We start from the raw sequence: 16,465 nt of genomic DNA on the forward strand, positions 1-16,465 counted from the left end.
AATGCAAAGTACAACTAGTTCAAATCTGAACGCTTCACTGTTGAAACATATGTGCACATCTGTGCTTCTTCTAAAGACTCTCCATTTAATATTAACTGGTGGCCTTTTAAATTATCCACTGTGAGGTTCATTTCTGAAATGAATAATGAATTAGCATTTTCTTTCCGTTCAGTCATCAAGCAGTTTGGGAATTATTGAGAACTGCTCCCTAACAATTTGCCCCATATCTTCTTAGATAAGCAGCCAATTTTGCAGTTGACAATTCTAATTTGACAGCCCTGTAATATTATTTCATGTTTGGGATTACTTGTTTCACTATGTCAACCATTCCCATCTTTCACTAATGGTCTTTTTTTTTAAGCCACTCAGCAAGGGTTGTGGGGGAAGCATTCAGTCACTTGTTTGCTTTGGCTTTTCATTTTTGTTCTTAATATGCAGTGAAGCTTGCTCAATTTTATGCATTAATTGTTTGACTAGCAGTGAATAAATTGCTGGGGTGTTTTATTTGTTTTTGAAGAAAGGATTTTTACATTAAAACATTTCTGTATTAAATTGAAATAGTGTAGCCTGGTTCTTAATAATAGAGCTAAAAAAAATTCCAAGAAAACTCAAAGGTTAAATTGTCTTAGAATAACACACCAACTTCAAAATTTGTCACTCTTTTGGCTGTTGTGGTCTCTTTTCAGTCTAACATACAACCAGACAATATCATTATCCATTTTTATCAATACTATAAAAACAAGTGATGATGTTTGTCCATCGTATTCGAATAGGACCTTGACATCTAATTGTGACGGATTTCAAGACTTGCACGTAAATTGGATTAAAGTAAGGAAAAAGTTTTGCAGAGTCAGCCTCACTCTCTCTTCCCATATTCCATCTTGCTCCAATAGCAGGACAAGAGTCAAGACAGTTGGAGATGGGCTGGGCTCAGTGGTTGACCAGGGCATCTTTGGTGTCTTGCCACATTGCTTGCAGAGACCGCCTTCATGACCGGTGTCCTATTCTAGTAGGTTTCATCAACCAAAACAAATATAGATATCATGAATATGTCCTTTTCTCCAGCAATATGTCTGTTTAAAACTTGCTTGGGTTGAGTTTTAGATGTTCAGATGTTGAGATTCCATTTTACATCCACAGAACAATGAGTTAAATCTATTATATTCAATGAATATCCTGATCTTCAGTTGTGACATGATTTAGTCCTGCCTCTTGATATCATTTATTCCTAAAACAGATAATTAAACTCTGTTTTCAGAATCCTGGTTTTGGGAGTTATACAATTCAGCAAATTTTATAACCTGCTGATTAATTTAAAACCTGCTGATTAAAATTTGTGGTATACGTTTTACAAATTTTATATTTTCAAAAATGAAGGATAATAACTATAATTCAAAGATCATACTTATTTATTATAGTAGAACCCCCCTGCCTGATGCTATAATATAAAAGACTGGTGAACTCAAACCTCCTCTAGGTTTTTTACATCCTGCCCCCACTTTCTCTTTTTAATAGTTTCTGCTGTCTGTCTGTCTGTCTATTTATATGCTGTCTTTATTATTTTTACAAATAACTCAAGGCAATGAACATATCCAGCATACCTTCCTCCTCCCACTTTTCCCACAGCAACAACCATGTGAGCTGAGTTGGGCTAAAAGAGAGTGACTGACCCAAGGTGACCCAGTTGGCTTCATGGCCCATGCAGGATTTGAGCACACAGTCTCTTGCTTTCTAGCTCAGTGCCTTATCCACTAAACTTAAGCTCTATCTCCTATGAGCACCCATTTGATGTCCCCTTAATCCTGAGGGTTGAGGGAAGTAGGACTTGGACAATCAGGGTTGCCTTATGTGTCATTAAAAAACATTTTAAAAGATTCATGTAGCCTGTATTTTGTTAAACAGCATCAGAACATCTGGCAAAGGTGTCAATCCTTCTTTAAAAGAAAGATCAATATTTTTTGTAACAGTCAGAAGCTTATCAAAGAGAATTCCAACTGAGAATTAAGGAGAAATTTTCTATCAGTAAGAACAATTAACCATGGAAATAGTTTGCCTCTAGAAGTTGTGGGTTCTCCATCTCTAGAGTTGTTCAAAAAGGGATTGGACTGCCATTTGTCCGAAATGGCATAGAGTCTCCAGATCAAGCAGCAGGTTTAATTAGAAGACCTCCAAGATTCTTTCCAACTCTGTTATACTGTATTATCTAATCACACAATAGATAAACAATAGCAAATGTTGAGATATTCAACCTATTGAAGGGGATACTACCGAGCCTTTCAACTAAAAAAAGTAGTTTTAACATGAGAATTAGAAAAGAAAATATGGTGTTCCAGAATAACCATAAAATGTTGATGGTCTGCTAAAAATAAATAAAAACCATTATAAAAAGATTGAGGGGGGATTTCAAATTGCTGTTCCAAATCACAAACAAATTCTAAGAAGAAATACTTTCCTCATGTGCAATCTAAAAAATACATTAAAAGCTGAAGGACACCCAAGTGCTGTACTTGGGAGAGAGAGAGAGAAAAAGAGAAAGAGAGAAGAAGGGGGGCGATAGAGAAAGAGAGAGGGACAGGACAGGACAGAAAAATAACTATCAAAAATCTAACTCAAATTCCTCCCTTAACTTGTTACCTACTCTTTCTAAATTAATATTAACTAGATCTGCTTCATTTTTTTCTGGAGTTCCTTTTTTCTAGAAAGGCTAAGTATTAATCTGAGACTCTGAAATACGATGTCAGCTTTCTTTTTTTCTCACCCACAAGTTGGCAAATTCTGCCTTAATTTATCAGGCCAAATCTCCTCGAATAGAAGGCGATGTTGAATATATTTCAGTATACATGACACAGAACCATCTCTTGTGTAATGTGTACGGGGACTGTATCGAGCTTGCAGGCTTGTATTCACATCTGTTTTTGTCTCTTGAGAAGCTTACCCTATTATATCTGCAAAACACTGCAGGATAGGGTTGTTAAAATGAATTTATTTTCAATACCAGTGCAGGAGTTTTTTTGCATGTGCGTAGATGACCACCAAAAGCTTCTTGCAATTATTTCCTTTTATCAATATATACTTGTGTTTGGTTCTACCTTTGTTATGTAGTTTTACTATTGTAATGTAATTTTAGTTCTATGGAAATGAGCTATTATGAGCAAAGTGCCAATTGCTGTCCACAAAAAATTCCCATGGTGCATTCATGAGCAAATATATTATTCATCATGCAAAAGCTTGCAAACTGGATAAAGTTGAACCAAAACTGTACACTTTTTCAAAGTGTTATGGAAATCTGGGGAATTTGATTAGAAGCCTGACATATTAGGGCAAGTTTACATAAATAAAGTGTGAAAGAAGAAGATACTAGAGCATTTGCACACAAAACGTTAGATGGCATTAAAGACATCTGGAACCAGCCACAATGTGTGATCCAGCAGTTGCAAATGTGTGATCAAAGCCTCACCACTTTTTTACACATATAAAAAGGGACATGACTTCAGTCACATAGTTGTGACAAACATTTGACTTTTTTGCCCCTATCTTGCCAACAGCACAAATCCAATTCATTTTGCTGTTTAAATTACCACAAGACACATCAGAATTGGCTATAGTTCCCAAGCCCCAAGATATCTTTGTGAATTCTCCAAACAGCAAGTGCTTTATTTTCAGAAAAGTAATTCAGATTAGTTGCTTGTTCTGCTCCCTTTTCATTTTCTTCCGCTATCTGATTTTTGCTCCTTCTCGTTTATTTGTCAGGGACTTGATTATAACTATGTACAGTTTTTCATCTTTTTTATGCATTAATAAGAAATGACCTTGTTTTTCAAAATGAGTACTGTCACATTAAGTGGCCACCTATTTATTTTATTTTTCCAATCTCCGTAATCCCTTTTTTATAAGTGATAAAAAAGAAAAATTATTGAATCATCTTTTTTTTTCTTTGACACATGCCTATAGCTTTCATGGAGAAAATGTAATTGAATTGGAAGGGAGGATATTTTTTTAAGTATGAGTACATTTGTGTCATGTAGTATGAAATATGAAAAATTGATTTCCCTATTTCAGTTATCTTCTAATGGTACTTTATGTCCTCTGGTGGAATTCCTGATTACTGCAATATGATAGTTCCCTGCTTTAGTTTTATGACTTTCCAAATTCATTCTTAACCCTTATTCAGCAGAGATTTAAATATGTGTTTGTGGCATTCATGAAGACATACACTATATTGCCAAAAGTATTCGCTCACAACTGCTTCTGATTATGTGGATGGGTGAGCAAATACTTTTGGCAATATAGTGTATTTAACTTTCAAAATAAAAGAAAAATATTATTTTTTTTACACTTGACCAGCATGTGACACACACATAAATAGGGATGAGTTTCAATCTTGCAATTATTTCCTTTTTTCAACATAAGTCACCTTGACTTTTTAAATCACCACTCCTCGGAAGCTTCTAAGAATATTCCTTTTTGTGTTCAATGAAAATGAAATTTAACTTCTGTGAAAAGAGCTGTGCCTGAGTAGAAACAAAAAAAATTGTATATACATACAGAATGTAGTGACTTGTGAGGAGGTGGATTCCTTAAAGGCTGCCTTCCAGAGGAGTAAGTGGCAATGCCACTCAGATATTATGTGTGAGAGAAGGTAGTAGAGAAGGTAGAGAAGTGATGGAGATAGTAAAGCCCTCAGTCTAGATATATTTTGTCCATTAATATAGAACAATAAAGAACTCAGGGTTGGAATAATTTTCATGCGTCTGTTTTAGTTTGGGGTACTCACAAAGTAGTTGTTATTCTCCAAACTGAACAAGAAAACAAAAATGTCATTAGCTTAGCATTAACTAAAGCAAGGTATAGGTTTTATTCTTATGTTATGACATACCTATTCGCATCAAAAGACACTTTTCCTCAATGACCATTATATCAGCAGTGGAATAAGTCTCCTTCCTCCTATACTAATGAAGAGGCTATTTCCATACAAGTTTTTCTCTTATTAGATTGGAATAACTGCCTTTATTTGGGATCTGAACAGTAATTTATCTTAATTAGAGTATAGAACTGACATGTTGTATTATCTTGAATTGTTACTGCAATGACACAAATTATTATTGTCATGAAATACATTTTAGTCAATTAGGCAACATGCTGCTACACTTCAAGGGCATCAATAGATTTTTGGGAAGAAGGATGGCACTAATAATATGATGCAAAGTATGTCTAGAGCAGTAATCAATGGTGGAAGAAGAATGCAGCTGATGATTCTTCACACGGAGTACTTTGAAGAGCCCCAGATTTAATTAAGGTGGCCTTGAAATTCAACCAAACTGTAATGTTCATGAGATAACCTTGAGCATCTACTGCCTCTACTGCAAGCCCATCTGCTTGTTTTAGTTCTGTTTTTATTTTGTACAAGTGATACATAACAGTAAGAAATGGAATTAGATGAAGATATTTTATACTGATGTTTTATAATGAGTCATACTGTTGGTTTAGCTATAGTTCATTTGAAATGAAGGTCTTTTCCAGGCTTCCTGGATATATTAGGAATCATTGGGGAGAATCTCCTATTTATGAAGAGATAGTACTGATGTAAGCAAGATGATGATGATGATGATGATGATGATGATGATGATGATGATATGATGGATGGAAGAAATTTCTTGATCACTTCAAACATTTTTTTACAGATTGCATCTTATGAATTTAAAAAGCCAGACAAAAACTTTTCAAAATAGAAAATAGGACAGGCCTACCCCAATCCACTTATCATTATTTTCAGTAAAGATGCTCTGTTTAATTATCAGCAGTTTATGACACTCTAATTTACCATTGTAAACAGATATTTATGTTCCAAAGTTACAGAGCCGATTGGTGGTATCATACGGTGTGCAGCACTCCTATCACTTCACTACTTTTTACGAGGAAAGGGAATTTTGTTTGTTTTCCTTGAATTTCATTTCAGTTAATACAACTATATGATCCATTGTTTTTGAGATAATAAATGAGAGAGAGAGACCACATTTCCCTTACCCATTTTTCTGCATCAGTCTTCTTTTATTAAAGGAAGCCCTTATTTATTTTCAAAGAGTTGCATTCAAAGGTAACTTTTTGTAGGGGTAAAATGTTTCTGCTTCTACAGGGCAAGAGAAGGAATTTTAACAAGATCCTCCAAGTTATAGAGGAACAGTGGTCCTCAACCTTTTCTTCACCATGGACCTCTCCCCCCACACAAATACTTTTGTGTCCATGGACCATGGCTGAGGACCCTCAAGACTTAATTTAAGATTTAAATCATAACATTTCTTCAAGCCTTTGCAGTCCCCCTATGCCAACCTCATAGCCCCCAGAATCTGCAGACCACAGGTTGAGAACCACTGTTCTAGAAGATTGAAAAGAAAAAGGACTGATCCACCACATGCACAGCTCCAAGGATTGGATACAACAATTCAACTAAATCTTGAAATGCCATGACCATATTTTTCAATATCCTCCCCTTCCTCACACTGGATGCGAATAAATTGATGTGTGGAGTAGCAATACTAGGGACTCGGTCAAAAGCAATACAAAGAGTTGTTCACATAGTGGAATGATACTGTTAAGTCCTTTAAGGGCAAATTATAGCTTATGTGATTAAGCAGACTTTTGTTTTTTACCCCAGGTATGGTGACATGGTGCCGAAGACAATAGCTGGGAAGATATTTGGTTCCATTTGTTCTCTCAGCGGGGTCTTAGTCATTGCTCTTCCAGTTCCAGTCATTGTCTCCAACTTCAGTCGCATCTATCATCAGAACCAACGAGCCGATAAGCGCAAGGCACAAAAGGTGCGCTCATTCTGAACATTGTAGATATGGAATGTATGTTGTCTCTATGCAAACTATGTTATCTGAAACTACTTTTAAGATCCTCTTCCCAAAGAATTAACTGGTTGGGTTGGTTGACTGGTTAGTTGATTTAGCAATTAATTTTAAAACACACATCCTAAATTTGTGGGTGAAAATATTTCTGATATTAGCGTGTGTTGTGATTCAGAATGTCTGCGTGGGATTCCACAGAAGGTAAAAAGAAGCTGGTTTTGATGAATGTTCTAGAAATCTGTTCTAGCAAGTTGCTGAATGTCTGTGTGAGAGATTGTACAGATGGCTTTATGAATTTGAGGTTTGATTATCCATTTTGTCTTAAGTAAGAAAGAAAGTTTACTACTTGCTATGAGCTGTATACTAGCAGAAGGGCAATTTAGAGTCTGACTCATAATGATTAAATTTCTGTGTTGTATTAAATTGAATGAGGGACTCAGTCAAACCACAGAATAAGCCAGCAGTTCTCAAACTCTGTGCTTTGGTGCAATAGAGAAGCATGGCAGGGATATTTTTAATAGAAAAGAAGAGACTAAAAACTTGGGGGAAAGATGAATTAATACTATGATTAAAGCAGACTTTTATATAAATGTGATTTATTTAAAATAATATATTACTTCTATAAGATATTGCTTCCATGTATTACTCACCTCCCTTTTTATTTTGTTTTGTTTTGTTTTGTTTTAGGGGCAGGATGATTTCCTTGTTCATTTATTAATTCATTCAATTTATATCTTACATTTGTGATACTGGGCAGCTCATATAATTAAAAACAACTTAATAACACAACAAATTAACAAAATACAGGAAAATAGCAAAAAATAACACTTAAAACAAAATGGAAAACCTAACTGAAACCAAAATTAAAACAATATATATATATAAAAAGTAGGCAAAGGCAAGATGTAGATTAATTAGTGAATCCAGCAGGCTCCAAATCATAATCCAGATCTCCAGGCCTATTGACACAAGTATGTCTTTAGACCCTTTCAGATCTGGGAGACTAGGAAGAGGCAGCCTTCCAAATAATGTAGTCCTATGACTGTAAGGCAGATTATTTATAGATTATTACCAGCATCTTGAGCTTAATTTGGAAGCAAACTCACAACTGGTGCTCTTCACAGACAAGAGTTTTAATGTTTACTGAGCAAGGAGTTCACATAACTTCCTTCACCCTTGCATTTTGAACCATATGAAGCTTCTGGATGCTCTTCAAAGGCAACTCCATTTTAGAGTGTGTTGCAGGAATCTATTTGAGATGTGGCTAGAGTATATGTTTAGGGTGACCCACTCCTTACTTAATCAAGGAACTGGGGAAGACCCCTTGCAGGGTAGGGATGAGGAATTTGTTCAGTATCTGCAGGATAAAATCGCTCAGAGTCAGACAGGCTTGGACTCTGACTGGGTAGATTCAGGTGAGTCGAAGGGAATGAATCTTGTGGAGACAATCTGGGATGAGTTTGACCCCGTGACCCCCGAGGGCATGAACAGGATTATGGGGAGACTCAGTGCTGCCACTTGTGTGCTGGACCCGTGTCCCTCTTGGTTAGTTTCGGCTTCCCGGGAGGTGACACGAGGCTGGCTCCAGGCGATTACCAACGCTTCATTGAGAGAGGGGTTCTTTGCCACCGCCTTGAAGGAGGTGGTGGTGAGGCCCCTCGTAAGAAGCCTTCCCTCTTTAGCCAACTATCGTCCGGTCTCCAACCTTTGCTTTTTAGTGAAGGTTGTTGAGAACATGGTAGCACGTCAGCTTCCCCAGTACCTGACGAAGCTGCCTATCTGGATCCGTTTCAGTCGGGTTTCAGGCCCTGGTATAGCACGGAGATGGCATTGGTCACGTTGGTTGATGATCTCTAGCGGGCCTGGGACAGGGGTTTTTCCTCTGTCCTGATCCTACTAGACCTCTTGGTGGCTTTCGATACCATCGACCATGGTATCCTACTGTGCTGACTCGGGGGTTGGGAGTTGGGGGCACCATTTTGCGGTGGTTCTCCTCCTACCTGTCAGATCAATCGCAGTTCGTGTTGACTGGAGAGCAGAGATCGACTTCGAGGTGCCTCATGTGGGGTGCGCCAGGGGTCGGTTTTCTCACCCCTCCTGTTTAACATATACATGAAACCGCTGGGTGAGATCATCCGTGGTTTTGGGGTATGGTATCATCAATATGCTGATGATACCCAATTTTTCATCTCTACCCCAAACCACCCAAACGATGCCCTCGACGTGATGTCCCGATGCCTGGAGGCTGTGCGGATCTGGATGGGGAGGAACAGGCTCAAACTCAATCCCTCCAAGACTGAGTGGCTGTGGTTTCCGTCATCCTGATTTGTGCATCTTGTACCATCTTTGATGATAGGGGGAGAAAAGTTATCCCCCTCAGAGAGGGCCCTGAATCTGGGAGTCCTCCTGGATACGCGGCTTAGTTTAGAAGAACACCTGATGGCTGTGACCAGGGGGGCCTTTTACCAGGTTTGCCTGGTACACCAGTTGCGCCCCTTCCTGGATCGGGATGCCCTGTGCACAGTTACTCACGCCCTCGTCCTTTCTCGCCTGGACTACTGTAACACTCTCTTCATGGGGCTGCCCTTGAAGAGCATCCAGAGGCTTCAGCTGGTCCAGAATGCAGCCGCGCATGTTATCGTAGGGGTACCTAGGTGCTCCCATGTTACACCCCTTTTAGGCAGCCTGCACTGGTTGCCGGTTGTTTTCCAGGTGTGATTCAAGGTGTTAATTAAGATCTTTAAAGCGCTTCATGGCTTAGGCCCAGGGTACTTGCGAGACCACCTACTGCCACCGGTAGCCTCCCACCATCCAATACGATCCCACAGAGTTGGCCTCCTCAGGGTGCCGTCGGCCAGGCAATGTCAGCTGGTGACCCCCAGGGGGAGAGCCTTCTCTGTGGGAGCACCTTCACTTTGGAATGAGCTGCCCCTGGAGCTTCGCATAATTCCCGACCTCCGGTCCTTCCGACGTGCCCTAAAAAGTTGGCTTTTCCAGCAAACCAGCCTGGCCTGAATAAAATAAATTATTAATTTTAATTGTTAATTTTAATTTAATTTCTAAATCTCGTTGTAAATGTCTGCTGGGTTTTTTGGGATATTCTATTTAATATTTCTTTTAACTTTTGTAATATGTGTTTTTATGTTGTACGCTGCCCTGAGTCCTTTGGGAGAAGGGTGGCATATAAGTCCAATAAACCTAAACCTAAAGCATATGTAACTGAGAGTAGAGCTTCCCAGTCCAGGAACGTGCCCATCTGGCACATAACACAAAACTGGGCAAAAGCTGTCTGGTTACAACTGTAGCTGCTTTCCAAGCTGGAATCATGGGTCCAAAGGGACCCCCCTAGATGATGCACAGGGACTGTCTGGCATAGTAGCACCCATCAAGTTCCAAATATGGTAAATTCCCAGAACCCCAAAGCCCTAAAGCCCCAAACTACTGAATCTTGCCTATTAAAATGGTTCCCAATTTGTGGTTGTGAACCCCTGGGCGTGCTGCGATATCATCACAGGGGGTCCATGAGAGCTTGAAGAAATTTTATTATTTAAATATTGAGTTAAGTCTTGGGTGTCCTTGGCCATGGTCCATGGCCACAAAAGTTATTTAAAGGGGTGGATGGTAAAGAAAAGGTTAAGAACCACTGGCCTATTGCATTCAATATTTGATAAGAAAATTGTAGTCTATGCATTTCCAAAAACATATCCCCATTAAGCAAGATATGAAGATATAATTCATGGTTAGAGTTTTCTAAGCAGCTCTGTAATGGCAGTGTACTCTCAAATACAGTGTAAAAAGAACAACTTTGTGATCATAATAATTAAGCAAGAAGTTTGGTTGACATTTTGTTATAGAAAAAAAGCTGAATATAGCTCATGTTTAGATAGCTATTCTTTCAAGAACTCCAGGTTCTCATCAAATCTTCTACATGTATGCGGAAATGAGTAAAATATTTTTTTTTATTACATTAAACCTGCTGTGATGACAATATTTTCCTTGTCAACTTTAAAGCTATATCTGTATCTGTTATTATTCTAGCCTTCTTTATCTTCAGTTTTGGTTCAATTTTTTTTCCACTGTGCTCCTTGACTTTCCTACTAAAGTAGTGTTATCAGCATAGAATGCAGAAGAACAGTTGGAAGTGACATTAGAGGTCTTCTAGTTTAACTCCTTACTCTAACAAGAGAGCCTATATCATTCCACACAAATGGTTGCCCAATCTGTTTTTGAAAACCTCCAACAATGGAGCAGCCATAATTACTGGAGGCAAGCCATTCCACTGATTAATTGCTGTCACTGTGAGAAAATGTCTCCTTAGTTCTAGATTGGATGTCCTTAATGGTCTTCCACCCATTACTTCTTGTCCTGCCCTCAGATACTTTGGAGAATAGGTCAATCCCCTATTGTCTGTGACAGCTTCTCACATAATAGAAGACTACTATTGTTAGATATTAACATATATCGGGATAAGTCTTCCCTCTGGTCCACTCCTACAGCGGGAAACAGGTATCCCTGTAATTGGTCGAGGGGCGTACCCAATCCCTATAAAAGGGGAACCCTCCGACTACAGAACAAGCTGGATCACTATTACTACTAATAAAGAGCTGTTAAGTCACTTCGTGTCCGCAGTCTGTCTCTCGTTGCCCAGATCTAACATTGGCGACGAGGGTGGGATCGAGAGACAGATAGGACGAAGAACGCTACCTCCAGAATCTCCGGATTTGATCCAGCCCAGGAATTCGGCAGCAATTCCGACAGCCATCTCAGATCACCGCAGCGCGGCAAATTCAAACAGAGAAGATGGCGATGCATGCTCCCCCCGCTCCTTTCGACCCAGCAAACGACGAATGGGAAGCCTTCATGATTCGTTTCGAGTGTTTCCTCGAAGCGAACGAATACACGGGGATCACCGATGCGAGGAAGAAAAACATCTTCCTCGGCTACTGCGGAAAAGAAGTCTTCAATACGGCCAGAGACCTCACCGCGCCTACTCCAATACAAGCAGTATCGTGGACAACGTTGCAACAGACTCTGCAAACTCACTACGCGCCAAAACCTTCCCGCCATGTCTGCCGCAAAGAATTCAACATGAGGACTCAGAAGGCGGGAGAATCCATTAATCAATATGTTGCAGCCCTACGAAAAGCAGCAGCTCACTGCGAATACAGGGATCTGGAAGAACACATCTTAGAGCAACTCATCTGTGGGTTAAGAGACATTTCGCTGCAAAAGAAGCTGTTGGCAAACCCGAATTTAACCCTACAGACAGCGTTAAACGAAGCAAGAGCGTCAGAATCAGCGGAGAAATCATCTGTAACCATACAACGAGGGGCCAGCATAAACCAGCCAGCAGCAAGGCAAACCAGAGTGCACTACGAGGACGCAAGCCCTGACTACGAGAATCCCGAGTTCGAGGACAGTCACCTGATGCAGAGCAGTCACTTGAGGCCTGGGGGGAGGCCCGGATCCCGGTTGCCGCCCTGCGCAAGTTGCGGAGGGAATCACCCCAGGTCTACGTGTAGGTTCAGGAACGTTGTTTGTTCGCATTGCAACAAACTTGGGCACATCGCACGAGTGTGCCGGAGCGGAGTCCCTGCCTCACGGCAGCCACCCATGTACCGCCAACAGAAGCCCAACCCAGGGGCTTGGCGAAATCAAAAAGGGCGCCCAGAGAGAAATCCACAAGTGTTTACCCAGAGAGAACATTTCCAAAGAGCTGAATGAGCGTATCCCCAGAGAGATTACTCACAAGGAGTTGAGCGAGCGTATCCCCAGAGAGAATACACACAAAGAGCTGAACGAGCGTTCTATCAAGACGCTCAATGAGAGTATTTTCAGGATGTAGACGATGAGATAGAGTTGACCCAGAGAGAGGAGTTGCGAACGTATCTCACCACAATACATCAAGTCCGCCCTAAGCGGCCCAAAAGGCTGAGAGTCACAGTCCTCTTGGAGGGCTCACCCTGCGAGCTAGAAGTCGACACAGGATCGACCCTGACGATCATTTCATGGGCATCCATGAAACAGGCTATCCCTAGCCTCAGAAAGAGCCAACTACACGCTCCAGACGTCCTGCTACGAGACTACCAGGGGAACCAAGTCCCCATCGTGGGCCAAGGCACATTCCACATCCGCTTCAAGGACATCGAAGCCCAGCTGCCCGTGACCATCGCCAGTGCGCCATTGCAGAACCTTCTGGGGCTTGATTGGTTTGAAGCCCTGGGGTTAGAAGTCACCGGGATCAACGCCGTAAGAAACAGCAGCGCTGAACAGATTTTTAAGGAATTCGAGGATGTGTTCAGCCCCGGTCTTGGTAAGTATGTGGGTAAACCAATATCATTCAATTTAGACCCTAAAGTGGCGCCAATCCGACTTAAACCGAGACGAGTGCCTTTTGCACTCCGCCCTAAAATAGACAAAGAGATAGATAAGTTAGTGGAGCAAGGAATCCTTGAGCCGGTAGATCACGCGCGCTGGGAAACGCCCATCGTGACCCCAGTCAAGCGAGACGGATCAGTCCGCATCTGCGTGGACTATAAGTGCACAATTAATGTCGCGCTACAACAGAGCGCATATCCTGTGCCAGTAGTACAGCACTTATTGCACTCGTTGGGGCCAGGAAAGGTATTTGCAAAGTTAGACATGGCACAAGCTTACCAGCAACTGCCAGTTGATAGCGCCACAGCGGAGGCCCAAACGATAGTGACGCATAGAGGAGCATTCAAATGCAACCGGCTACAATTCGGCGTTAGCATTGCCCCAGGATTGTTCCAGAGCGTCATGGAACGACTGTTGCAAGGGATACCAGGAGTCGTCCCCTATTTTGACGACATCTTGGTGTCAGCTGCAAACGAGGAGCAATTAAACAAAAGAGTCAGATCTGTTTTGGCCAGAATCAGAGAAAAGGGTCTCCGCCTTAAAAAAGAAAAATGCCAAATTAACGTGCCTAGCGTAGAATTCCTGGGTTATAGAATCGATGGTCAGGGAATACACCCCACTTCAAAGAAAATTAAGGCGATCCAGGACGCCCCCACACCACGAAATCAGACCGAGTTGCAGGCCTTCCTCGGATTACTTAACTTCTACAGCGTTTTTCTGAGGCAGAAGGCGACCGTCGCTGAGCCACTACACCGTCTACTCCAGAGGAACGCACCATGGAAATGGGGACGATCCGAAGCTGCCGCTTTCGCCGGGGTAAAGCGCCTGCTCACCACCGACTCACTGCTTGTTCAATACAGCCAGACCCTACCGCTGGTATTGACCTGCGACGCATCACCTTTCGGAGTTGGAGCAGTCCTCAGCCACAGGATGCCCGACGGAAAAGAAGCACCCATTGCGTTCTACTCCAGAACTCTTTCATCGGCCGAGAGGAATTACAGCCAAATGGACAGGGAAGCGCTGGCTGCCGTAGCGGGAGTAAAGCGTTTCCACGAATACCTCTACGGCCGCGATTTTGAACTGATCACAGATCACAAACCGCTGTTGGGACTTTTGGCGGGAAACCGCCCCACTCCGGTCTCCCTTTCTCCTCGCATGACCAGGTGGACTGTTTTCCTGGCTGCGTATTCATACAAATTGATACATCGACCGGGCTCCACTCTTGGACACGCAGACGCACTCAGCCGTTGCCCATTACCTGACATTCTGCCAGACCCCACTCCAGAAGTACCGGTATTGCTCATTGACTGTTTGGATTCGGGACCGGTTTCTTCCTACGATGTTGCAAGGTTCTCCTCTAAAGACAATTTAATAAAACAAGTTCAAACTTGGGTTTGGAGGGGGTGGCCAAAGGGAAATGTGGGCCCGGAATTCAAAATGTTTTGGTCGAAACGGGACGAGCTCTCAGTACTACAAGGATGTTTGTTGTGGGGGGATCGAGTTGTTATTCCGTATGCTTTACGTAAAAATGTATTAGATGCTTTACATATGGGTCATCCGGGGATTGTTAGAATGAAGGCGTTAGCAAGAAGTTACGTATGGTGGCCAAACATGGACAAAGAAATAGAGGAGTGGGTGGCCACTTGTGACCCATGCCAGGAATCGAGACCAGCACCCCCGGAAGCGCCCGCCACAGAATGGGAGAAACCCAAAGCACCCTGGTCGCGAATACACATCGACTTCGCAGGGCCATTCCAAGGTCAGACTTTCCTTATAGTCGTGGATGCATACTCAAAATGGCTAGATGTAGTCCTAATGACTTCAACCACGGCAGAGGCCGTCATAAAGGTTCTACGGCGACTCTTCGCCACCCATGGCCTGCCAGATCTCCTCGTATCCGATAACGGGCCCCAATTCACGGCCACGCACTTTGAAACATTTTAAGCAGGGTTGGGAATTCGGCATGCCCTCATCGCGCCGTTCCATCCAGCATCAAACGGACAGGCGGAGAGAATGGTACGATTCGCAAAAGAGGCCCTCGCCAGGATGGGTCCAGGTGATTGGCAAACACGCATTGACCATTACCTCCTCATTCAACACATTACCCCGAGCGCAACGACGGGTAGGAGCCCCGCTGAACTACTCATGGGCCGTCGCCTACGATCTCACCTAGACCGGCTCCACCCGAATTACTCTACCACGGCTCCCCCAGACTCTACAAGTAAGATCCGGTCATTCAGAGTAGGGGATTCAGTATACGCTCACAACTACACAGGGGGGACATTGTGGATGCCGGCAAGGGTCATTGGCATCACGGGTCCACGATCGTATTTGCTAGAGCTAGAAGATGGGCGGAATTGGAAAAGGCACATCGATCAACTTCGGGGTCGCCTAGCACACTCCAACCTTCGAAATGAAGACGAAAGTTTCCTGTCTACGGAAAGTCAGCCACAAGAAAACCCCATCATAGGAAACAACGACGCCGGCGAGCCAAACGTGGAACAAGACTACACGCACGTAGCAGAGCAGCCCCCAGACAACGCAGCCGAACAAACTCCTGAACGCCCGAGCAACGAAGGCACAAGACCTCCAGAACGGGAAATAGAAAAAGCACCCGATCCTGCAACTACTTCGAACCAACCCACACCCAGTCCTGCAACCACTTCAAACCAACCCGAACTACGACGTTCCTCCCGAGCAAGACAAACACCCACCTACCTAAAAGATTATGTTACCTACCGAAACGTCCCATCTAGGAGGGGAGGGGTGTTAGATATTAACATATATCGGGATAAGTCTTCCCTCTGGTCCGCTCCTACAGCGGGAAACAGGTATCCCTGTAATTGGTCGAGGGGCGTGCCCAATCCCTATAAAAGGGGAACCCTCCGACTACAGAACAAGCTGGATCACTATTACTACTAATAAAGAGCTGTTAAGTCACTTCGTGTCCGCAGTCTGTCTCTCGTTGCCCAGATCTAACAACTATCATATCACCCCTAGTCCTTCTTTTTGTCAGACAAGACATTCCCACAGTGTCCACAGTTGTTCATTGTATGTTTTAACCTCCAATCCCCTAATCATGTTGCTTTTCTCTGCACTCTTTCCAGAATCTCAACATCTTTTTTTTTTGTATCATGGTGACCAAAACTGGATACAGACTCCAAGTATGGTCTTGTTGTTTTTAGTTGAAAAGTCCAACCCATCACAACCCCATGGACAACGTTCCTCCAGGCCTGTCC

At 42.4% G+C, this 16,465-nt stretch overlaps 1 protein-coding gene across 1 annotated transcript in view; it reads left to right on the forward strand.

Annotated features, from left to right (window-relative positions):
* KCND2 (potassium voltage-gated channel subfamily D member 2) overlaps positions 1-16,465 on the forward strand; it is a 368,536-nt gene that overhangs the window by 326,784 nt on the left and 25,287 nt on the right. The window contains exon 3 of the mRNA XM_081958411.1: positions 6,653-6,815. Coding sequence (XP_081814537.1) covers positions 6,653-6,815 — 163 coding nt within the window. The remainder of the gene's footprint in view (positions 1-6,652; positions 6,816-16,465) is intronic.

This window comes from Natrix helvetica (genome assembly GCF_964273705.1).
Source record: "Natrix helvetica genome assembly, chromosome: 6".
In the NCBI taxonomy this organism is placed as follows: Eukaryota; Metazoa; Chordata; class Lepidosauria; order Squamata; family Natricidae; genus Natrix; species Natrix helvetica.